The 25,013-nt window shown below is 36.6% G+C and overlaps 1 protein-coding gene across 2 annotated transcripts; it reads left to right on the forward strand.

Moving 5' to 3' along the window:
- Window positions 1–24,489, forward strand: LHX8 (LIM homeobox 8; the record flags this gene model as incomplete). Of its 2 annotated transcripts, none has more annotated exons than XM_079134928.1 (9): window positions 1–81; window positions 2,043–2,129; window positions 2,477–2,638; window positions 6,218–6,339; window positions 8,457–8,677; window positions 9,152–9,255; window positions 13,779–13,874; window positions 20,156–20,339; window positions 24,110–24,489. In XM_079134928.1, 9 exons carry the CDS (start codon window positions 1–3, stop codon window positions 24,184–24,186), a joined length of 1,134 nt encoding a protein of 377 aa, XP_078991054.1. The 2 variants fall into 2 exon arrangements, with proteins under 2 accessions (XP_078991054.1, XP_078991055.1); XM_079134929.1 differs by having other exon boundaries at window positions 24,114–24,160.
- Between the last annotated feature and the right edge of the window lie 524 nt (window positions 24,490–25,013).

Here is a 25,013-nt window from a genome sequence, read left to right on the forward strand (position 1 = left end):
ATGTATTGGAAGAGCGATCAGATGTTTGTGTGTAAACTAGAAGAAAAGGACGTGCCGGACCTGGCAGTTCCCCCAGAGAAGGTGAGCGAGCCGACGCCTGGCCAGGCCAGTTGAATTACAGTTTCCTTGAAACGCGAGTTGTTTGGGCTTCTAAATGAGGTTCAGAGACTACCTGTAACCGGCCTCATCTTCAGCCCTGGCATTTTTTTTTTTTTTTTTTTTTTTTTTTTTTTTTTTTTTTTTTTTACGTAGTAGCGCTAGTCGGTAATCATTGCCCCCCTCCGCACAAGCTCACTTAACCTGAGGCATGGAGACTGTAATTTGGGAGACGAAGCCTCCAGCCTAAGGCGCTCTCGGGTCCATGTGAGTCGTGCTTTTGTTCTCTTTGCTGTGGAGATTCGGGAGAGCGGGTCGGGAGGACTGGGCGGCTGTCGGGAGGGACCATAGACTCCCAGAGTTGGACTGCCTGCGGACACTTGCTTGTCGGAAAGCGCGCCTCCCGCCGCAGGGCGGCCCGTGCTACCTCCGCCCCACAAGATACTGGGAGATGTGGCTCCAGGAAGGCCTCGGGGATCCCAGTATGGGCCAGAAGAACTGTTTTATTTAAAATACCAATGGAAGCAAATCCCATGGCATAAAACGAGTCAAACGGTCAGTCTGACAAGCTGTGTCTTCATTCTGGAGGCAAGACCTGTTAGGTGTATCACGATTTAAGTTCTGAAAATCATCTGCAGCTGTTTGGGGGCCTCAGCAGGAACCGCAGCGGGCATTGCTGTAGTCTTTGGACGCTGGCTGGTAACACCCAGCGAAATGGGGCCTTTCCTGCTTTGAACCCTTTGTGTACCCGAGGACTCGGCCTTGGTGCAGCTGGGCTAGCTCGTAGGGAACGCACCCAAGGGTTCCTGCAGAGGGTCCTCAAGACCTCCACGTTCGGGCAGAATCTCGCCTGATGCTTTCAAAGCACGGGAAATAAAAGGGGTGGGGGGACGAGGAATCAGAAACACAGAGTGTGGGCCGCTCCGGTTCTGGGGACCCACCAATTCCTAAGGTAGAGTTTTCATACTAAAGGCAGAAAAAGCACCAGAGGCTGCGTTTTCTTTTAAAAACAAAACTCCAGCAAAGACTTGGAAACACTTTAGTAACACGCGTTGTTACTTTAAAACATTCTGACCGAGGTTGGGTGAGTTTTTTTAATAGCACAAATTAAATTCAGCTGGATATTTTCCATTATTCAACCCGCTTTTTGCGCTGGTTAAAAATAATCCCTTAGTAGCTCAAATGTTGACTTACTGAGCAATAAGTGGCAATTTACACCTTAAAGAAACGAGTGTAAATCACTCATGGCTCTAATTGCTATAAGTTTACGAAAGAGCTGCTGGCTCGGTTTAATCTGAAGCATTTTCATTCAAATTGTCATCGGAACAAACACCAGGCTTCTTAAATCCCGCTGTAATTAGCTTTCAAGTATCCTATTAAACCTCTTCACCTTTCGGGCTATCCTATTCAAAAAGCCCCCTTTTAAAACTATATATGTGTCTTGCTCTTTTAATTGAGGTTATTAAAGAAATCAAGTTTCTTCCCCCACTCTCTCCTCAATCGTCTTTTCTTCTCTCCCACTCCAACTCCCCCCGCCCTGCACCCCCTTTAGCCCGGTGTTCCCCGCTTCGCGGTGATTGACGTCTAAAAAGAAAATGCTTTGTGCTGGGATGATTGTTATTAACTTGTTATCCCTAGCGGGTCGTGGGGGGGGGGGGCAGGAAACTAACGTGCTCGGGTGAGCGCAGGGGACCCGGAACCCCGGGAGCGCAGCAGCTCGCCGGGCGAGCCCTTGGCGTTCGAGTGGCTGCAACCAGCGGTGAGCCAGAGAGGCTGCGCGCCCTCCCGCCCGCAGTGCTCGGACTCCGGCGCTGGGACGGCTGCACGCGCAGCCCGCGCGCCGGGGCCTTCATTAGCTCGCCCCTGGTGCTGAGGCCCCCGGCCGCGTGCACGCTCTGAACTTCTGGTCTTGTTTCTCCCTCTGTTCCCTCCCTCCCACCCCGCAGTGCCGGGGGCTCATGTCGGACGAGTGCGGACGGACTGCAGCCCTGGCGGCTGGAAGGACTCGGAAAAGTCCCGGGGAAGAAGGACTGGTGAGTGGGAAGGCGGCGAACGACAAGGGACAGCTGTCCGCTAGCTCTTTCCCGGGCCAACTGGCCCCTTTGGAAGGGGGTGGAGGGCGGGACTGAGTAGGAAGTTAACTGACCCAAGTGGCTGGCAGCGTTGCAAAACTCTCCGGGTCGTCGAGGTCAGGGGTCAGCAGCCCCAGAAGGTGCGTGGCCAGAGCTTGGACCTGGGGGAGAGGACTAGAAATGAGACCTCATGAAGGGGGTGGGGGTCGACTAGGGGAAGGGAGGGGAGGCGCTGGGGGTTACCCCGTGGGTAGGTGGGTTGCGAAAGGGTAGGAGGGGTCTAGAACTGTCTGCGCTGTTTCCTGCAGGTGAGCCCCGAGGGAGCAGGGGACGAGGACTCGTGTTCCTCCTCGGCCCCGCTGTCCCCTTCGTCCTCACCCCAGTCCATGGCCTCGGGCTCCGGCTGCCCCCCTGGCAAGTGTGTGTGCAACAGCTGCGGCCTGGAGATCGTGGACAAATATCTTCTCAAGGTAGAGTGGAGACGCGGGGTTAGCGTGGAAGCTCAGGGGAAAGAGAAAAGCTCCCCATCCTCCCTTTCCACCCAGGTTCTCAGTCTAGATTGTAAACCTCAGAATACTAGCGCCGTCTAGGACGACTCTTACGGTGAGTCAAGTGTGATAAAATTTTTAAGCTCTCGCGAAACACATGCTGGTATTGAAATGCCAATTCCCCGGGTGAAAGTACTGGAACCAAGAGTGATTTGTGGAAGAGAAGTCGGGAAAACTCTTGCTCAGTCTGAAAGGCTTGCCTGATTATTTCTTTACCAAGCTGCAAACGACTGCTTTCTTAAAAATCTTTGTTCTAACTGGTCCCTCCACCCCAGTAACGCCCACGCTCCTGTCTGCTTAGAAGAGTTTCAGGTCGGTATGTGGTAACTGATTCCCCTTTGCAGTATTTCCTTTGGCGTAAGCCATTGTAAAGTGCCTTAAATGATCTTTTCTGGACAATTTTTAATATAGTCTTGTTTATTTACGGTTACTTGAAATTTTTCCAAAGTAAAGATCTTCATAGGAGCATTTAAATAAAAGCCATTTCGGTACCTTCCTGCTCTTAAGCCCACCCAATGCTATTGTTATGTCCTCCAGTGCTTAGGAAAAAAATGGAAATTGATGTGAAGTTAGACACGCACACGCACGCACACACAAGAGCCTCGGATGAAGTGTTTCAAGTGGTTTGAGAGTTGACTGTCTTAATTTGTTTTACTTTTCTCTTAAAATATTGTGGGGGAATTTTGGAGTAGAAATTCTGGCAGACCCAGTTATCCATGTCATTGCAGGCTAGATCATGGTCCCAAGTGTCTTAATCCTAATACATTAGGTTTTCAACTTCAATAGCTTTTTAAAACCACTAAGTAAAATAATGGTTTCTTTTATGCTGAATTAGTTGCAAACCAGTGTACTTTCTATTCCCTCTCCACAATGTTAGTGACTCTTTAAGTTTCTATACCATTGCACAAAGCTGCTTCATCTGTAAAATGGGAATGTTACCCTACACAACCCAGATACAGCACCAAAAGAAATTTTAAAGGTTTTAAAGTTTTGAGGGAAAGCTTTAAAAATGACTAATCTAATTCTGTTTGGTGATTGATCATTACAGTTGGCAAATTAACATGGCTTTTTCTTTAAATCTGCATTCTTAAAATTCCAATTTCAATGTTGCTAAGCCTGAGCCTTTTGATGTTTCAAAATCATCTTTTGGATCAAAACTGCTTATTTTCATGAGCCCTCTCAATAATTAGCAGATTTTTTTAGAATTCATCTGAAATAGGTCTATGAAGGCTTTAATACTTTATAGCAGAGAAGATGTTGAAAAACAGTTATGTTAAAGTAACACAAATCCTCTGAAATAAAAAATAGTTTCTAGTGTTTACTTTGTATAAATATATATTTGCATATTTTGTATTATAGAAAATACCTGTTATCTGAGTTATGCAAAACTTTCTTTTGTAATAGGAGTCTGCCCAAGAAAGTCTTCTACATGAATCTTATTCTGTTACTTATACATATGTGTATTGTCTCTAACTGAAGTCTGACACTACATGACTATTTTAAAACTGTGAGTTCTTAACTTTCCCACCTCACTTTGATTATTCTTCCAGATAAAATTGAATTCAAACTTGTCACTGGTTAAAAAATAGACCTAGTTTATAAATGGTATTTCGGGGTGTATCTAATAGAAAAACACTATTTTGTGAGGCAAGTAAAATGGAATTAGACAGAAAAGTACAAAAGGAATGAGATACATCTTTGCCCCATTTATTACATCAGTGTTTGGTGATTTTGGTTGTTTTCTGGCTTGGTCTTACTCCTATGTTTATGCATGTGCTGATTGGATCAATACTGCTTATCAGGAAAGGTTTATAGTTTCCAGAATCTTTCTTTGCCTCACTTTACTCCCTGGCAAAGAAATGGAAGATGAAGGGACTTTTTTTTTTTTTTTTTTTTTTTTTTTTTTTTAAGTAAATTTTGAGGGAAGGTGACAAACCAGGTATTAGGTTTAGCGTTTGCAGACAGAGGCCATAGCTCTACCCTAAAACCTTGCTATAAAGAACAAAACAAAGCAAACCAGAACTTTGGATGTGACAGAAATACAGAAGTCCCTGAACAGTGGAATACTAAAAGAATCATCTACCTTTAAACTTTATGCTAACTGGGTACATTTTAGGGGGAAAAGAAAGGAGGAAAAGAAAAGGGACATATATCTTCATCTCCAGGACAGTCGTCACCATTGTTAATATTTTTAATTTCAGTTTTCTCAGATTTCCTTCTATTGTTGCTTTCTCATTTTCAGTGTATTCTATAGTGCATGTGTAATTCTTTTAAAAAACTAAAATGTAGAACTTAAAATCTCATCAAAAATGAGCATCTCGTTAATGCTTTGGAAGGAGGTATATCCCTTTAATTCAAAGCCAATAAAACTTGCAATTAAGCTTCAAAGTACATTTTATATTTCATATCATGGAAAACTATGTTTAACAATAGTTAGCAGTCTGACAAAATCACTGGATAGAGAGTCTTTATTATGAAATAGTATGGCAAAAGCCAAACCTCACGGTAATTTGCTTTCCTGTTTCAGTCATTAGATTCATTTGTAGGGTGCAACTGGTGTTTTTGCATCATTGCTCTTCTTTTACATGAAATTTAATTAAGCATAAACCTTCTTGTGTCTATTTAACAAGAACAGACTTCATGAGTAGCCCAATTCAATCTAGTACACATCTTCATTCTTTAAGGCTAAAGTTGTAGTGCTTATGGTATCGTAACAGTGTAAAGTGAGAGTAATTATGATTTGTTTTCCTGAAGTGACAGTATTTCTATTTCTTCTTGTTATTTACAAAGTATAAAGTGCTGTACCATGTTATGTCTTACTACTTGAAGGGTAAATGAAAAATAATGCTTGAGTATACTTATAATCAGATTTATTTTGTTCCCCTTTAGCCAAATCATTCAGTTGTTTTACCAGTGCTTTACTCCTTGGCCCTATTGCCAGGGCAACTGCTTTATCACCATTCAGAGCTACCTTAGCAGTTCCTGGTTTGTAAGGAAAATGGATTGATTAGTTTCTTTATTAGTGTGAGTATCTTACAAAAAAATTTTCCACTTTCTTTGTTGCTCTCTTTAATGGGTATAAAGTTTGTAATTATTTGGCCAAAAAGTAGGTTGATAAGTTGTTTGTCTTGACTTCCTTAAATACCAGGTTTTGTGGTAGGAAGAATCTGGGAAAAGAAAAATTAAAAAATCTCTATATAAGACTTTAACCCAAATGTTCCCTGTGTTTATAGAGGTGGGATGAAAGAAAGAACCTAAATTCTTCAGAGGAATTAAAAAAAAAAATACAATATGTGGCATACATTAGTGTGATTTTCTAGTTGAAGTCTAAAATAGAATCTATCCAGATGCATATTTATATAAATGATACTGTTTGGATGGAAACATTCACAGCATGTGTTAAAATATGTCAGGGCCAGTGTTACCTCACACATAAAGCTGTGAGTAGGCTCTTCAGTGTGATATCAGACTGCTTCTCATCTATACCATTTCCCTTCACAGGTGAATGACTTGTGCTGGCATGTCCGGTGTCTCTCCTGTAGTGTCTGCAGAACCTCCTTAGGAAGGCACACCAGCTGTTATATTAAAGACAAAGACATTTTCTGCAAACTCGATTATTTCAGGTACATGGTGAAGATTTTTCTTAGCATACACTTCAAGAAATTTTTATACAAACATAATTTTATAATAGACAAAAACTTTGTACAATTTTATTTTTTGAGGCCCCATTTTCTCATGATAGATTTTGAAATATTTTCAGATATAAATTATATTAAGACACAATAAATGTGTTTACCTCTTTTAGGACTTTGGAATACAAAAGTTAATTCAAAAAATATTTCCACTTTGGTGAATGAAAGTTTTAGGTATTACAAACAGAAGCTTTGCTGTGCATGGGTATAAAGTATAAAATACAAGATGACTTATTGTGACAAAGTTCCTTCTTGGGGGAAATGATAAGATGACATAAAATCATTTTTTGAGGAAAAACTGAAAAAAGCTTTAAGCAATTTACCACAGAAGGATCCCAGTAATACTCCTATACAATGACAGGAGTTTGTACTGAGATCAAGTACATTGGTCCGAAGAATTGACTATTCCAGGATCATAAGTACACCCAACTGAATTATTCTGTCTTGAAATCCAATTTCTTTGTCTGTTCTTGGCTATTAAGTTTGTGAGGTTATATTTTCACAGGTTTTTAAATGTAATATTTTCTCTCTCTGATCGCCTTATAATTATTTAAATGTGAAGTTTTTTCTATGATGTAATTAAATTATTTATGAACAAGCAGTTGGAAATTGAAATGTTTGTAAGCATAAATTTTAAATTACTGTATTTTTATTTGCATTTGCAAATGAAAAGTAATGTTCATTGTGAAATTGGGAAATTAATACTACATAGCAAAGTTGGCAACACTTTTTATGCTCCATTTCAAAAATGATTTCAGAGAGTTTAGTGATTGATTTGAATAAAATTGCTAGTTGATTTAAAGCACTTCAGAATACCCAAAGTCATTTATTCTATAAAAACCACAGAATTTTGTGATCACCCAAAATGTATATCTCTCATTAGGTTTACTTTCCATTTCTTCAACAGCAGTAAAAGTTAGTTTCCTCTTTCACTTAAGATATGCTGATCTTATTTTTTTATGGTGAATTAAAGTCCTTTGAAAGATTTGATTTTAAAGGTTGAAAATCTTGTTCTTCAGGATTTTTAAATACTTCATACTTTATTATATTCTGAAATTTATTTTTAGGATTCAGTGTTTTATATGATTTAAAAAAAAAAAAAAAAGGGCAGTTCCTCCAAAGACACATCCAGGAGGAGGTGCACACACATGCCCTGCTCCAGTGTGGTCTGGGTTTCAGGGGCTATGATGGTGGCAGGGGCCATGGCGGCGTCCAATTGCTCAGTCTGGAAGAAAAAACAAAATATTTTCACCCATCTCTGGCATCATGTTAAGATTGATCTGCATTTAATATCTAAATGTGTCTCTGAAGTTCTAGATAATATTTCCTCCCTTCTGTGGGTAGCAATGCCTTAGCTTTTCCAGAGAAGGATACAGTTCCAAGTTTGCTTCCTCACCCACCAGGGTTAAGAATTTCTGTTCTGTGTATTACTTGGTAATTTCTATTTTAAATATTTTAACATCTTTTTTATGGTATTTTAATGGTATTTTCTAATCTCAACTTGGCTTTTTGTCTGTTTTGTTTTTTGATACTGGAGATCAAACCCAGGGCCTTGTGCATGCTAAGCACATGCTTTACTACTGAGCTACACCCCAGCCCTCAACTTGGTTTTAAGAAGTCAATATTTATATCTTGAGTTTGTATTCTTTTGCACTTTAAGGTTTTCAATCCAGTGTGTCTGTCTGTCTGCCTCTGCCCCTCCATCCCCACCCCCGCTTTGTATCTTAAATATCTAAATAAATTTATAAATGCTTTGATATTTGACCCACTAAGAGGAATACTAAAACTCATGTTTAGTTTATTTTGAAAGAAAATTCAGTCTTCATTTACAGCAACCATGAGGTTTTATTTTTAAAAATAGATCTGAATTGTGATCTTAAATCTTGATTGCTTACCATACTTTAAGAAAAACAATTTCTACTTTTTTTTCAAAATTTTTAAGTATTTAGGCTATTCCAGTGGAGTATATAATGTGTTTAATATTAGTCTGATAAATATCTCACCAAAGCATTAAAATCTTTACCATTCCACCCTTCTCTTTACTGTAGAAGATATGGAACTCGCTGCTCTCGATGTGGGAGGCACATCCATTCTACTGACTGGGTCCGGAGGGCCAAGGGGAATGTCTATCACTTGGCGTGCTTTGCCTGCTTTTCTTGCAAAAGGCAACTTTCCACGGGAGAGGAGTTTGCATTGGTGGAAGAGAAAGTCCTCTGCAGGGTGCATTATGACTGCATGCTGGATAATTTAAAAAGAGAAGTGGAGAATGGTAAATATGTACTTAAAATACTTTTGAGTCTTTGGGGACCATGAATACAGGGATGAAAATGATTTTTCCTAAGGTCATCTTAATGCATTATTTTGTGCAAGTATAATTGTGGTAAAATTCATTAAGCACTCTACTGTTGGTGATGGTCTCCATCTGTTTATTTACAGGGAAAACCATGGTGTATGCATAAACTTCGTGCCATATTTTCAGGCAGCAGCCTTTAGTTAGGGTTCATCTTTTCTTTTTGAAAACAATTGTTTTTCTATATTTGCACTTTTGACTGAGAACACAAGCCTGTAAATGAAATATTGTTTCCACAATATGTTTACAGTGTGCTTTAAAACTTAAGGGATTTTACAATCTAGAAGATATGTGCACTTTCACAACAAGCCAAGAGATGTAAGAAAACTATTATTGCATGATTGGTGGACCCATTTGAGTTACCAATCTGTATGATATGTTTTTTAAATGTAGGTAATGGGATTAGTGTGGAAGGTGCCCTCCTCACAGAACAAGATGTCAATCATCCAAAACCAGCAAAAAGAGCTCGGACAAGCTTTACAGCAGATCAACTCCAGGTAGACATGACAATGAATTTATGATTTTCTAAGCCCTTCCCCACAAAAACAAAATTCCAAAACAAAAAACAAACTTCGTGATGCCTCCCTGTGGTGTTTTCTGAGAGGTTATCCTATGCTTTCTTTGAAAACTTGATGAATGAATGAAAATATTGCCCTGAAATGTTTATCAGTATTTTCAACATCACTATGTGAATAGTCTAGTCATACAAGCTCTGTTTCCTTGGAGTCTTTTGGTATCAACATCAAAGTAATCAACAAAAATGTTGATCTGTTCTGACTTCACGATAACATCAATCTAATCCAGGCATCTATGTTACTACATGTAATCACAACAGGAGACAAACCTATTCTGAGACTCTTAACAGAAAGAGACAGCATATGGGCCTATGGGACCCTAATGTGTTGGCCTTTTTAAAAAACTGCAATAAGCCTCTTAATGGACAAGATTGTTATATTTTTTGAGTAGGAAAGAATTGAGTACTCCTTGCAGTAAGTAGCAATCTGCTGGTTGACTCCAAGTAGTCCATTTCTTGCTTTTAAAAGGGGTAGAGGGAGTAATTTTATAATTTTATGTTAGAGGTAGGCCATACCCCTGAAAAGGGTGGCATTATTTTCAGTTTAGTTGTCCTAAATATAATTGTTGTAAATTTGATTGATATAAATTGTCAAGAAAATAAACGTTACTCCTTTCTCTATATTTAAGTCTCTCTGTCTATATAAATGATTATTTTTGGCACTTTTTCAGATAAGAAAATCACACTTTCTAAAAGATTAATGTCACTGAGTTATTTGTTTTATGTTAAGGTAATGTAATATTTATTGAGCACCTACCATGTACTACTGGGTACTTCACACATAGCATTCATTTTAGCTCAGATTTCAAAAGACATTTATGCATCTGTTAATGAAAGAAAGTAGTATTTTTAAAAATCACATGGAGCATTCTAAGTCTTGCTGGTACTGAAGATGGATGTCATAAAAGTGTTTTAAGAGAAAAATTTTTTGAGAATGATTATAAGCATTCTGAGGGAACTTGGCAATGAGAAACACTCGAGCATTCAAATCTAGGTTCATTCAGAAAAAAGTTCCAAATAGATCATTGTTTTGCATTTCTTAGACATAAAGCACATGATCAGTAAGTAATAAATGAAAGATTAGGTAATTGGAAGAAATGTCTCTGTTTAAACCTTGCTTATCTGGCTGTTTCCATGAGTTGAAATGGAGATCATACATGCCCTTAAGTTAGATGTGTTCTTTTGGGAGTTCTGGAAAGTGACCCAGTTGCTAAGAAGTATTTGGGTTCAAACAGAATCTCTAATACAAATGTATCTGTTTTTAAAACGGGCTGTTCCCATGATGCACTGTCTATAATTTTAATAATTACAAAGACTGATAAATTTTAATTTGAAGTAAAAATTTATTTATAATTGTGTATATATATACTATTCCTATGGAAGATACAGATAATAAAAAAGGAATATCTGTGAAAGCCTTTACCTGCCAAGTCCTGTGCTAGGCATCTTATCTACATTATCTCCTTTAACTCCTACAACAATTCCTTGATGGTAGGTAGCCTCTCGAGGTGTAGGAACTCCCCCGAAGACAGACCTCCAGGGGAATGGTAGAGAAGACATCTGAACTCTGCTCCCTCAACCCCTGGTCTCTTCATTTGACTTGGCTTCCCAGTAGCCCATGAGTGGAAATGTACCTTAGCAAAACTCCTCTTAATGACAATAGCAACAGCTAAAAGAGTGAGATTCTGAATCTTACAGGTGGTCTTACAGTTTTAAGTTGTTGCAAATATGCATAAAATATTTAAGCCATGTGTTATAGAAAAACGTGATCTAAATAAAAAGCTATTAAAAGGTATATTAGAATCATAGGTTTTAAAAAATGAAAGTGTGTGTGATGTGCTTTCAAAGGATATTCTCATTTACTCAGTACTTACTAGAATTTATCATGCCAGGGATGGCTGAACTAAATGAGATACAATCCTCGAGAGGTTCTTTATAATTTAGGAATATGGGCTAGCTGTGGATTTACATTGCCAGAATCTCTAATAAATCAGGCAATGTACTGTCATTATCAAATTGTCTTACCTTTCTTTCAGAAAACTGAATATATTCAAGTATTGCTTGAATTGAGCAAAATAGTATGATATTATAAGTGAACAGTGAGTCAAGACTGTTCATACAGTGCCTGCTTTGCACAGAGGAGAGTTAAAGTCGGATGAATAAATAATTTCCTGAAATCCCATACAAACTTATGGGGAGAAAAATAGTTTGACTCAAAAATGTCTCTGCAAACACATTTCAGATATTCTCTTTATAAAAGTTATATTTAAGAAGTTCCTCCTAATGTTATGGTTTTCTTCTTATAGTTAGAAACAACTGCACAATGATAATTGCTATTAAATATGCCATGTTTAGCTCCAACTTTAATTTTCAGATCAAATTGGTCAACAGTTACTGTGCAGACTCCTGACATTGCTGTAGATCCCTTGACCTTAAAATAATGTGTCCATAGAGAGACACTCCTAGACCATGTTAGAAGAGCTTGGAAAAGGAGTGGGTGGGCTTCAGCAGCATCAGTGTCTGGAGAATAGTGACACTAAGTAGAAATTAAAAAGACCTCATTTCTTTTCATGAGACTAAATACTAATTTTATTAAAAGGAAGATCAATAAGTACTTTTTCTTCTTAAGACTATTCCAATTCTAAATGATCACTGTTGATTTGTTTTATTCCTTGATAAAAATTGCTTTCTTAGTATAATTTGGTTCCATTCTTAAACTTGAAAATTGGATATGCATTTGTGAAAGCATGCTGTTTTATTTTTTACAAATTATCAGTAATAAGCTTCTAAGCAAACCCCCAAATACTTGCTCAACTTTTTCTTTTTGAAAAAAATTTTAAATAGGACATAATTAATTTGCTTATTCTTTTTCTCTTTGGAATGGTATGTGGCAAACTATGCATATAAACACAAATCCTCATTCATATAGGAATATATTAAAGTAACACATTAGGAGAAGGAAAGAAAGAATAAAATGAACTGAGTGGATTATAGACATTTGGCCATTTTGCCTGTATTTTTAAACCAAAAAGTTATGTTCTGTTTATAGTGTATAGCTCCAGCATGGCTGGATGGGAAGCCAGGAATATGCAAGTCGAGAAGAGCCACTAATCAAATCTTCATTGAAAATATAATTTGTAGCCTCAGAAGCTTTCCTGGAACATTAGCCTTTTTCTCCATACTTTCACCAGATTTTCCTCACATTAAGTCTTATTCTGTCATAAACTCCCAAGTGCAAACTGTGTGACAGGAAGGGATTTAACTTCTGAGTTGTTAAAAATAAGTTATTGCCCTTGACCTCAAAGAGCTCACTTTCTGCTATGGAAAGTAGACTTGCAGATGAATTATTTAGCTATCCTGTGACAAGTGCAGTGGTGGATGATAGTATTATTCAAGGAGCGTAGTGGAGAATGCAGCTGATTTGCCAGTTGGAAAGGGCATAGAGGCTAGCCACGCTCTACGTGCTTAGGTAGGTTAGGCATCTATGCCCCATGCAGAGCGTGTTGGATGCTTCCCTGGTTGTTTGCAATAATCCTTTATGTTTTATAATCCTCCCCTCAGCTGACTGAAATGAAACCCAAGCATCTTTATTTCCATAATGAGTCCCTCTTCTGGAATAATCCAGAATAATAATTGGAATAATAATTGGCTTATGCTTGTATTCTGGAACTCCCTACTCTCCTTTACTTTTCTCCCTTTACTTCTTACTTAGGTTGTTATTGGCATGTCTGTATCTTTATTTCAGGAAAATGAAGACCAGGGACAATTTTCTTAATATCTCATAGCACTTGACACAGGGATTCCAATCCGAAGATTCCCATCAGAATCACCTGTGAACTTTTTCAATATAGAGCTGTTTAGATCCTGATAAATTCTTATTCAATGGACTGATGAGGTCTCTTTTTAAGATCTCAAATATTCTTTTGCATAGAGTACCTGACCCCCAAAATGATGACATCATTACAACTAAGTGGAATCCATCTTTTGAACTGTGTACTATCTGCAGATGAATGAAACTTGTATTATAGATGTTGTACCTGTTTAGCTCAGTAGAGGTTGGGGACAAATGATATGATTTTTATCTTTTATTATGTTTTCTAATGCTGGGAAGTTTAACAGAATGGAAAAAATAGTGAGACTTATGCTATTTATGCATTTCATTTATGGATTCTAAAGATGAGGTAAGAAAAGTTTATTTCTAAAAGCATAATTGAGAGACCAAATTTTATGTTGAAGTGGATTATTTTTTAAAGATCTCAGCATAAATTTGGAAAGCAATTCACAAAATATGCCTTTTTCACTTACATATACTTCCCCATGTTGATTTTCAAGTTATAAAGTGTAAGTATCACGTATTCTTGTGCATATCTTATCTCATCTGTCATCAATATTTAGATTGATCTGTGTATTTTTAACTATTTGCTACCTACATCTTTTATAAAACAGGTCATGCAAGCACAATTTGCTCAGGACAACAACCCAGATGCACAGACCCTCCAGAAACTGGCAGAGAGGACAGGCTTAAGCAGACGTGTAATACAGGTGATTATGTTAAAGGTCAATCAAGACCAATTCCAATTCCAGATCTTTGAGTGTGCATTGTTCTTTTGTGAGGAAATCTTAAAACATTACTTTTCTGTTTTAGGTCTTTTCATACTCTAAATCAGTTTTTTTAAAACCAGATAATTAACCTACCATGGGCTAGGCTACTAGCCCATGACTCTTTACATTTACTACCAAATGACTCTTTACATATCTTCATTAAATGCTCACAGCAGCCCTAAGATCCTCAGGCTAAGAAAGAGAACTGAAATCCCAAGCACAATCTGGTTCTGAATCCAGTATTTTCAACTTTTTCTGACTCTGTGTGTGTGTGTGTGTGTGTGTGTGTGTGTGTGTGTTTTGAGGGTATTTGTGGCCTTTGCTAAAGATCCAGGGAGAAGGAGTTATGTGAACAAAGCTAGGGAGGAATGAATTAGAGCAAATTTAGTTGAATGTAGAATGAATGTTTGGAAATTTTGGGGAGATGAAATTGTTGAAGTCGCTGAGGCCTGTGTATGCAGAGTTCTCTCTTGAACAGAAGAAGGCCATTATTTGTGACTTGAGGAAGAGCTAGTGACAGCATATGAGAAGAATCAGAATCCTGAGAAGACTAGTTAGAAGCAGACAACTTAGTTGAGTTACCCAGTAAAGTAGTGATTTTTTTTGGGGGGGGGGACGACAGTGGAGGGGGTTAATGGGCCTAGGATTTGTTCAGGGAACATATTATTAACTAGAACTTGTTTAAGAAACGTCAGGAGCTAGATGCTAGGGAGACCAGAAAATGACTTGAAGAGTATAGTGTAGAAGCAGGGAGAAGTCAAAAAATTCATGGGTGTGGTACTCTTGAGGGGAATAAAGTTTAAAAAAAAAAATAAAAAAAAGCCTGGTTGGCAGTTTGAAGAAAGACAAAGTCCATTTTAATTGTGCTAATTATTCAGTGATGGTGGCAGTTGGATATGAAGACAAGTATTTGAAAGGATGAACAGAACTAGAACAAAGAGATCCTTTAGGTTAGATCCTTTAGAAGGAGACTATAGAGCATTGAAAAAATGAGCTGGGTGGAGTGGTACATGCCTGTAATCCCAGCAACTCGGGAGGCTGAGGCAGAATTACAAGTTCAAGGCCAACCTCAGCAATTTGGTGAGACCCTAAGCAGTTTGGTGAGACTTAAAAAAATGGGGATGTGGCTCAGTGGTAAAGCACCCCTGGGTTAAATCCCTAGTACCAAAACAAAAACACAGAAAGGGTGGACTTTAGGGAGAGACAGATCAGAGGTGGGACATAGTAATACTAAGAATCAAGAGGGAGCCTGGTGGAGCAGCAGCAGAGAGCCTGAAGAGCAGTGGTGACTTCAGGAAGGACGCAGCCAACTATCACGATGGTACAGAGAGAATAGTGAAGTAGAAGGTAAAAATACTTGAGGTTCAAAACAGATTAAGGAACCAAGGTAAAGTGAAATTTGGTTGGGGGTGGTGGATAAATACCTTCATTGTACATGTATTAAGTTGGGCAATTGATACTCAGGTGTATATTCGTTGAGAAACTCAAAATGTTTCACATTAATAAATCGTCTATATAAAGCAGCAGCAGGAAAGACCTGAGAATACTTCAGCTTCTCTAAAGATTAGTTTCCCAGTGGTTTTAGTTGGCTGCCGTATAAGCTCTCTTAGGAGGCAAGTCCCATATCCTCTGCATTTTTCAGATGTTCAGACTATTGTGTTTATTTTAGAGAACCAAATTTTTAAAAAGGGGCAAACAAGCCAATCTGGAAACAGTGCTACCTTTAAGAAAAGCTACCGAAGTCATTAAAAAAATCTAAAAATTGTTTCATAATATTTAAGGCAACAGGGATTGTTAACTGGAGATAGGATGGCCAGGAAATAGGGAAGGAAGAGTACACAAAGAATAGGTATCTTTAAATGTGTATAAAGACTGGCTTGCTAAACAATATTAAAAAAAAAAAAAAAAAAAAACTGATGTTCGCTCATAATGAATTGTCTTGTGTGAAAGACTACAAACATGACATGACCACCACTAAAGATCATTTTGAGGACCTGGAAGTGAAATTTAACCTTTGTGGGCAGTTCAGACTCAATGGCCCAAGTGTTTCTTCTAATCTAAGACTTTATACATCCATAGTAATGAAGGCTACTAGAAAGCCAGATTCATGACTGTTAGGTTGTAGACTGTTTTGGTTGGAAGCAAATTAGAGTGGAGGGGCCTCAGAGCATTTCTTATTATTTGAAGGACTGAGGGTCCCAATCAGACATCTGTCATGTAATTTTCAGGTATTGAAGTCCCAGTGTCATATACATTAACTTGATCTCAAACATTAATATAAAACTCAGAGAATATACTTTTGATTTTGGCTTCTAAAATGTAAAGATTGCAAGTTAGATATTTTTGATAAGAGGACAAAGGAAGAAGTATTAGAATGCAAATGTATATATTATTTGTATATATGCGTATGTATATGTAATTTACATATATAGCCCTTCACGGTGTTTTTGAAGAGTTAATTACTGTGACTTCAAATAATAATTATAATGTCTTTTCCCCAACCTCCTTCCAAATGTTGGGCACAGCACTTGAGTCACATTAAAGAGTTTTGATTACTAGGTCTCTATTGTAATATGCAAACTAGGTCACCCAAAGATTAGGTGGAAGCAATGATCTGACACCTGGAGAGTCTCAACTTCACTAGCTACAAGTCTACTTAGTGGGACATTTGTAACAGCAGATTGTCAATGTGCTGAAGTCAGAGAAAAAAGATGGATGATTTTTACTTTAACACTTCTCATCCAGATCTAATCATTATTTATATATCCTTTCAGATAAGTGAATTATGAGTTGTATATTTTATAGAAACAGTAAAACATTATTGTTGTTATTCTCAATCAGTGTACCAGGATTACCCGTCCAAAGACTGAGATGTGCATAATTTTTATTGATGAATATATTGAGCATTGGAGAATTTATTTAGTGTCTAGTTTTTTTTACTGTCTTAAAAATGTTAGCATTTTTAAGCAGGGCACTGTGGCACACGCCTGTAATCCCAGTAACTCTGGAGGCTGAGTCAGGAGAATTGGGAGTTCAAAGTTAGCCTCAGCAACTTAGTCCTGAAACAACTCAGACCCTGTCTCTAAATAAAATACAAAAATGGGCTGGAGATGTGGCTCAGTGGTTACACACCATTGGGTTCAATCCCCAGTACCAAAAAAATATATATTTTGTATGTTTGTTCAACAATTTCCTTAGGATAAATTTCTGGAAGTGAGATTGTTGAATAAAAAGAACATTTTTAGGATCTTTATGCAAAAATTGCCTTCTAGAAAGTTCATACCACTTTTTTTTTTCTGCCAGTACCTAGATACAGGAGTTCTCACAGGAATAAAATATTGGTCATTCTTTTTACATACTTGCCAATTGGATAGTTAGAAAAGAAAATCTCATCACTTTTATTTTTATTTATCTTAATATCAATGGAACTGAAAATGTTTGCTTATTTAATTTAAAATTGTTTATTTTCAATCTGCAGTTCTATGGGTTATTTCTTTTGTCATCATCTTACTAATTTTTTATTAATCCTGTTTATCATGTTAACATTTCATTGTCCATCATCTTCCTTTTCATTTATTTTTTCCCATATAGAACTTTTATGTTCTTATGTATTTAAATTTCTTAATCTTTTGATGAAGAAGCATAGCACAAAGGCCAAAACTATCTGAAAAGAATATTATCAATATTGGCTTTTGTTTTCTTAAAAATTCATAGTTTCAATTATTTGTAACCAAACTTTATCTGGATTAGTTTCATGTGAGGTAAAGTTTATTTGTATTTTTTTCTTTTGAATGATTAACCAGTTTTCCCTAAATCAGTAAGCCATACTTTCTCAATAATACAAAATTTCATCTTTCTAATATTCTCACATTTGACTCTTTGCTTGGGCATTCTAAAGGATTCATTTCATGTGTTAGTTTTTTCTTTTGCATTGTGACCTGTTTTTACCTTATGTAGTTGATGATTTAGAACTCAAAAATTTTAAATTTTGAATCGTGTTCAGAGAAGTTTTTAACTTTTGTTAGTGATTTGCAAAGCAGGAGGAAATTGCAAGTAGGTGAGAAGATCCAAAGGACTTGTATTTGAATTCTGAAGGTGGTAGCATTCTTGTCAAAAGTTTTTTCTGATGTCTGGAAACTTCAGCTCTATTTTGCTATGTATGACACATTGCAAACCTCTCTCTGCATTCTTATCTGTAGATAATCTTTTCAACAAGCTGTTTAAATTAGTGTAAGAGTGATTTTTATGCTATTTATGTCACACATTCTTCCAAATTTCCAGTTTATTTCCAAAGTCTGACAGTGTTTCAATGAAAAGATAATAATTTTTTTTGTTGTTGTTTGTTTTTACAACGGACTATATTCTATACAATATACAATTTACTGGAGACAAAAAGATACTTGTCGCTCAGCGGTAGAACACTTGCCTAGCATGTGTGAGGCACCGGGTTCAATCCTCAGCACCACATAAAAAATAAATAAATAAAATAAATGTATTGTGTCCATCTACGACTAAAAAATTTTTTTTAAATTAAAAAAAAAAAAAAAGATACTTTGAAGAAATTCCAGGAGGCACAGTGTAAGTTTATGAGGTTGTATGTAATTCTCTAGAGTGTGTGACTTCTGGAAAAGGCAGGTGGCATCATTTTACCCCCTTGCCAGGGAGGCAGATGTCTTTGAGTGAAACTGGACTGTAGTGACATTTACCATTAGAGAGCCTGTGGGCTGACTAGAGAATTTGAGTAGCGTCTCTGTGCAGGTGTGTCAGGGTCTAGTACTCAGAGTGAAGGGGATGGCTGCAATTTTTCACTCCTTTTCCTTGGTGTATGCTGAGACTTGTCCTAGAAACTTTCCTTGGGAGCTACCTTTTAGCCACCTGCTGGGGGCTGCTTACATGGTTACATTATTGATTTTTATTCTCTTAGTTTTAATCTCTTGAGTTTATACCTTGCCAACATTCTATTTTTGATTCCCAGTGGCAAGGGTGTGTCTTTGAAATCAGGTCAACTTGTTCTTATAAATTTTTTGCAACCCTGATTTCCTTCCTTCAAGTTCCTACCAGCCAGACCTGAACAGAGACCAGAGATGAAGGCCTTTTCTACCCTCTTCCCCCAATTTCCCATCATAATTCTCTTGACATTTTTATCCCTTCTCTTATTTTTCTTCTCATGACAGAATTGTTTGGAATGATGGCAATTCATATATGTATATATTATATACATATGTATGTATACACGTGTGTGTCTGTTTATGTGTATATGTATGTATATTTATTTATTTTGCAGTAACTGGGGATGAAACTCAGAGCTTCACACAGGCTAGGCAAGTGCTCTACCACTGAGCTACGTCTCCAACTCTGATATAATAAAATTTTAATAGAGTAACACTCTGTGGTCAATATTTATTTCATGGCAGGGAATCCAAACAGGCTGAGTAATTACTAGAAGCATTCTGGACAGTTCAGCCTCCCTTACCCAAGACCTGAATGTAAGACCTCACTTCCCCTGAATTTGCTTCATTTCTGTGATAGACGGGACAAAAGAGTAGTTCATGCTTTACATTTTGTGAACATTTTCATCAGTGGGTGTGTTTGTATTTTGTTCTGCTTAAATATTACTAGTTTTTTCTTTTTATAGACCTGACCTTAACTTGCTTCCTAGGAAGTAGACTATGTATTCACTAAGAGAAATTGAACTCAGCAGGTTAAAATGTAGCTGGAATAACTGAATCAAAAGGCTTATAGAAAGCTTTAAGTTCTCAGTAGGGATTTTGATCATTTGAACAAGGGTTAGAAATAAGTCCAGCAGGTGTCTAAGAATACATTTAGTAGCATTTTGTTTTGTTTTTTTGAAGTTCTGATTAAAAGGACTTTTTCTGTTTTCCTTTACCCCCAAATGCCAGTAGTTAAACCAAGGGCACCTCTCTGAACTTTTTTTTAGTCCTTTTTCTACCCCTTCTACCTTCTTCTTTGTGTTTTGTTTTGTGGTGGTTGTTTGTTTGTTTTTAAGCTGCTAGTTTAGACTTAGCTTTTAAAGAAAATCACTAAAGCGCTCATATCTGAGGGGAAAAAAAATCTGACCATTGCTGTCTGGGTTAAAAAGTTTCTCTCCTGTCTATAAAACTTTTTAAAAAGTAGAGTGAAGTTGCATTCATTTTTAAATTCAGCTGGTAATGCACTCAAGCTGACGTGTGACCTAGCAACCTTGCTCTTTTCCCCTTCAGGTGTGGTTTCAGAACTGTAGAGCACGCCACAAGAAGCACGTGAGTCCCAATCACTCTTCCTCTGCCCCAGTCACTGCAGTCCCACCCTCCAGGCTGTCTCCACCCATGTTAGAAGAAATGGCGTATTCTGCCTATGTGCCCCAAGATGGGACGATGCTAACTGCGCTGCATAGTTATATGGATGGTAGGTATCCCAACATTTAACAGGTTTCTCTCAAGCAATCAGTAACTGGTAACTTCTACTATTAGATTATTGATAGGACTCATATTTGGAAATATTAGGTTAGTAGTAGCTGAAAAATATCATAGGAGGTACAGTAGACAGCATAATTGTCCCCAAATTTTTATTTCTGTGATTACATTTTAGGGGACAAATTTGACACTCACTTTATAGCTAAAAATGCAAATAATAATGATGACTCAATGCTTGATTTTTACTAAGATTTTTTGCTTTTGTTTTCACCTGGTAAATACTTAAATAATTTATTTTCCTGTGACCAGAGGAGGTGTTCACACTTAGAACTTTAGATTGGGGTTTGTTTTGTTAAACTTTATGTTGAGGCAAATCTTACCTATAGAAAAGGACATGCCTAAGTTTTCAGCTTAATGAATTAACATAGTGAATGTGCCCCATTCCAGGTGAAATAGGAGAGCATATTAGCACCCAAAGCCTCTCTCATGTTTCCTCCCAATATTATCCTTTTCTTCCAAAGTAACATAGCTCTAACTTCTAAAACCATGTCTTAGTTATGTCTTTTTTTGAGCTTTATGTAAAGTGAACCATAGAGAATATATTCTTATATGTCTCATTCTCCAGTTACCTTGTGAGATTCATCTGTGTTGTTGGAAGAATCAGTGATTTGTTTATCTTATTGTTGTATAGAATTCCACTGTAGGAATCTTAGCACAGTTTATCTATTTTATGGTCAATTGACATTTGTGTTTTTACTAGTTTGGTATTTATGAACATGCTGCTATGGACTTTATTGTACATGCCTTTGGGTGCACATTAATTCTATTTGATTTATACCTGAAAGTGAACAAAGGGTCATAGGCTATGCAGATGCTCACCTATAGTCAGTTTTTCCACTTTCCCATAGTGGTGGAACCAGTTTGCATTCTGAGCAGCCATACATGAGAGTTCAAGGTGCTCAACCTTCCCTACAATACTTAGGATGCTATAACTTTCTAATTCTAGCAAATCTGGTGGTGTAGTGCTCATTGTTTTCATTTGCTTTTCCTTCATGACTGATGAGAGCAAGTATATTTTCCCTTGGATATTTGTATCTCCTCTTGTGAAAAGCCCATACATGTCTTTTGACTCTTGGCCTACTGATTTGTCTATTATAAATTGATTTTATTCCCTGATATAATCTGGATAGAAAGCTTTTTGATAAATATGTGTTGAAAGTATTTTCTCCTCAGTGGTTTTCCTTTTCCTGCTTTTTTGTTTTGTTGAGCACAAGTTCCTAATTTTAATGTAGTTCACTTAATGTTTTCCTTCATGAACAGTGCTTTTTTGGTGACTTTCCTACTCAAAGATAATGAAGATATTCATCCTATCATCTGGAAACTTTATTGTACCTTTTTCATTTAGATTTACTTTTCACATTCATTTCCACTTGGAAATAAGTTTTGCATGTGGTGTGAGATAGGAAGGGAAGCTTTTCTGTTATATTGATGAAATTTCCCAGCTCCTCTGTAGAGCCATGTTTGTCATCAATCATGTGTAATTCATAGATATCAATTTCTGTACATTCTAGTCTGTTTCATTGTTCTATTTTATTTTGTATTAATACCTAGCCACATTAATTATGCTAGATTTTTAATTCTTATTATGAAATAGAACAAGTCTTTCTTTGTTGTTATTCAAATTTATTTTGCCTGTTCTTGATCCTTTGTGTTTTCGTAAACATTACCAGCTTGTCAATTTCCATCCTGAGAAGGGAAAACAAGATTTTGAAACAATAATTCTAGAAAATATGTAGATCGATTTTTGGAAACTGCCATCTTAACAATGTGAATTTCATATCAAGAACTTTAATATGTCCACATATTTAGTTCATCTTTAAATTATTTCTTATATTTCAGAGCTTTTTAATAATTTTGCATACCTTTTATTATATTTCTCAGTATTTCCTTTGAAGCAGTTGTAGGAGATATTTCCTGTATAGGTAGAAATCTAGGTTAGCAGTTATTTCCTTACACAGCACTTTGAAGATATGAGTACATTGTTTTCTGACTTCCATTGTGTGTGTTGTTTTGCATATGGATAGCCGAATGACCTAACATCATTCATTGTTGAAGTCAGCTGTTATCATTATCTTGCTCCTTTGCAAGGAAGGCTTTTCCCTCCAGATTTTCTCTTCATGTTTGTTTTTTAAAATTTTTGTTTTGTGCCTGAGTGTGCTTCTTGACTATGTCATTTGATGTCTTTCATTATAAGAGATCTTAGCTTCTTTCTCTTTAAAAATTGTTTTCTGCCCATGGGAAAATATTCATATTTTACAATCTTTTTTTTACTTCACATGCTTTAGTCTAGATATTTTCTTCTGACCTATCTTGAAGTTCATTAATTGTCTCTGTATCTAAGAACCTATAAAACTCATCCATTGACTTCTTAATTTCAATTATGTTTTTCATGTTGAGAATTTCCATTTCTATACAGATGCTTATTTTGTCACTATATTTCTTATTTAAATTATTGTTATAGTAATTACAATTATACTAAAGTTCATGTCTGAAAACTCTAACATCTGGGTCTTTAATAGGTCTGTTCCGTTTTTGTTTTTTCCTCTTTGTTTTTGGTTGTCATGTTTTCTTATTTGCCTTGTTATTTTTTTTTACTGTTTTTCAGATGTTGAATCTGATAAACTAAAAATAATTTGCAGCTCTGAATGATATCTTTCATCAGAGAGGATGAGTTTTACCTTGGCGCAGTGTTGGTCTAGGGGGAGATAAACTTAACCCAGTCAGTCCTCATGAGGCTGGTTGGTATATGTTTCACTACTTGTTGAATTTAGCACTTTGGGATTCCAAAGGAAAGCCTAAGTTTGTTTTTGTTTGTTGTTTTGTTGTTTTTAACTAGGACTTTTTCCTCATTAGTGGGTCCTGATATTCCATTTTTGTATCCCACCATTCAGCCAAAGTCTAACTTCTAAATGCTGTGCTAAAATACCTTAATGTATTAGATATTCCTTTTATTTTAAAATGGTCCCTTAACCCTGTGGTAGAAAAGCAGCCTCATATTCTCTTCTTCCTCTCTGGGACTTGACTTTTCAATTTTTCACTACTTTGGCATGTTTTGGATGCTTTCCAACAGATTTTTAAAAATATTGTCCAGTGTTTCTAATTGTTCTCAGAGGGAGGTTAGGTTTGAAACATCACAGCCTTTGCTGAAAGTAGGACTTCATTTTAAGCTTTGGTTAAGTAAAAATTCAAGGCTATACCATTGTTGCCATTTATTTACACTAGCATTAAATTTGTGTGTGCTCATGTGATACTGCCTGAGTACTACGGTTCTGCCTGAAGCAAATGTGTTTTGGTATATGTTTCGGAAGGAGGTACAAAGGGAACTTGGGAGGTCACCCTTTACAGACTCCTTCATGTTAAAACCAACAACATCTCTGCAGAAAAAACTCATGTGTTTTTCTAGCTATAGGGTAAAGTGCAGTGAATGGGGTATGGATGGAGTACATTAAAGTGGCAAAAGTTTGTGACCCCAAATAAATATTTTTGGGGTAAAATGATTCCTGGATTCTTGTTCAATACAATACCAGTATGCTGAATAAGTTACTGTTCTGCTGAGGTCAGTGAAATGAGTATAGTTTGGTGCCCTCAGCTGTAATGCGTGAAGAAAACACATTGCTTGAATTGTTTTTGTTTGTTTTTAAATCAGTTTTATTCACTCTAAAAAAACTGATCCACAAATTTCTATTTCTTTCTATTTTGTAGCTCATTCACCAACAACTCTTGGACTCCAGCCCTTGTTACCCCATTCAATGACACAACTGCCAATAAGTCATACCTAATTTCTTTTTTCAGGGATAGAAATAATTAAGGATATAACTTGTCATTTATTATGTATAAAATATCATTGAAAAGATATTAATGTTAATTTTTTATTTAACACCAAAAGCATTTCCAACATCACTTTGCTGCCCAGGTATGTATCTATAGTTGGCCTGCAAGACACTTTTATTCTTCATTTTTTGTAAAACTTATGTTTACAAGAAGAAAACAAATCAGAACATGTTTTTTGTATTGTCTGGAAATAGTTCACTCTAGTGTGTATCTGTTAATTTATTTGTCATCAAAAGAGCACTTTGCCTAAAAGAAAGGACTGACAAGTGTGCAAAATGTTTACAATCTTTTGTGAAATTGTAGTTTATCATTAGTTTGTATCTGTAAGTTATTGTTATAAATATTACCTGTATTTTTTTGTTATATACAACTTTATACTTTGAAGCTTGTATCTGTGAATTTGCAACTGAAATTTATTTTGCCAGTGTTTTCTGAATGAAGGGAGTAGAGCTTCTGTTGCAGCATGCCAGGCAAACACACTATTGTGTTTGTGGTTGATGAATTATGGCTGTAAATAACACTATAGTTTAATAAGCCCACCATTCTAAGTTTATTAAACATTTTCCGTTCTTGTGAAACTTTCAACCAATTTGTCCTTTTTGTGTGTTTTCAGCAATAAGTTGCTCTTAATCTCTTTAAAATCTAACTACTCTTAATTTTAAAAAGTCATTTTGTTTTGAGCTGTATTCTAAGTACGTTCTAATAGGAAACTCATTTGTAGATGATTGTACTCATTCAACAAAAGAACACACGAAAACATCTAATTTGGCAAATA

This window comes from Sciurus vulgaris, assembly GCF_902686455.1.
Source record: "Sciurus vulgaris genome assembly, chromosome: 1".
Lineage (NCBI taxonomy): Eukaryota > Metazoa > Chordata > Mammalia > Rodentia > Sciuridae > Sciurus > Sciurus vulgaris.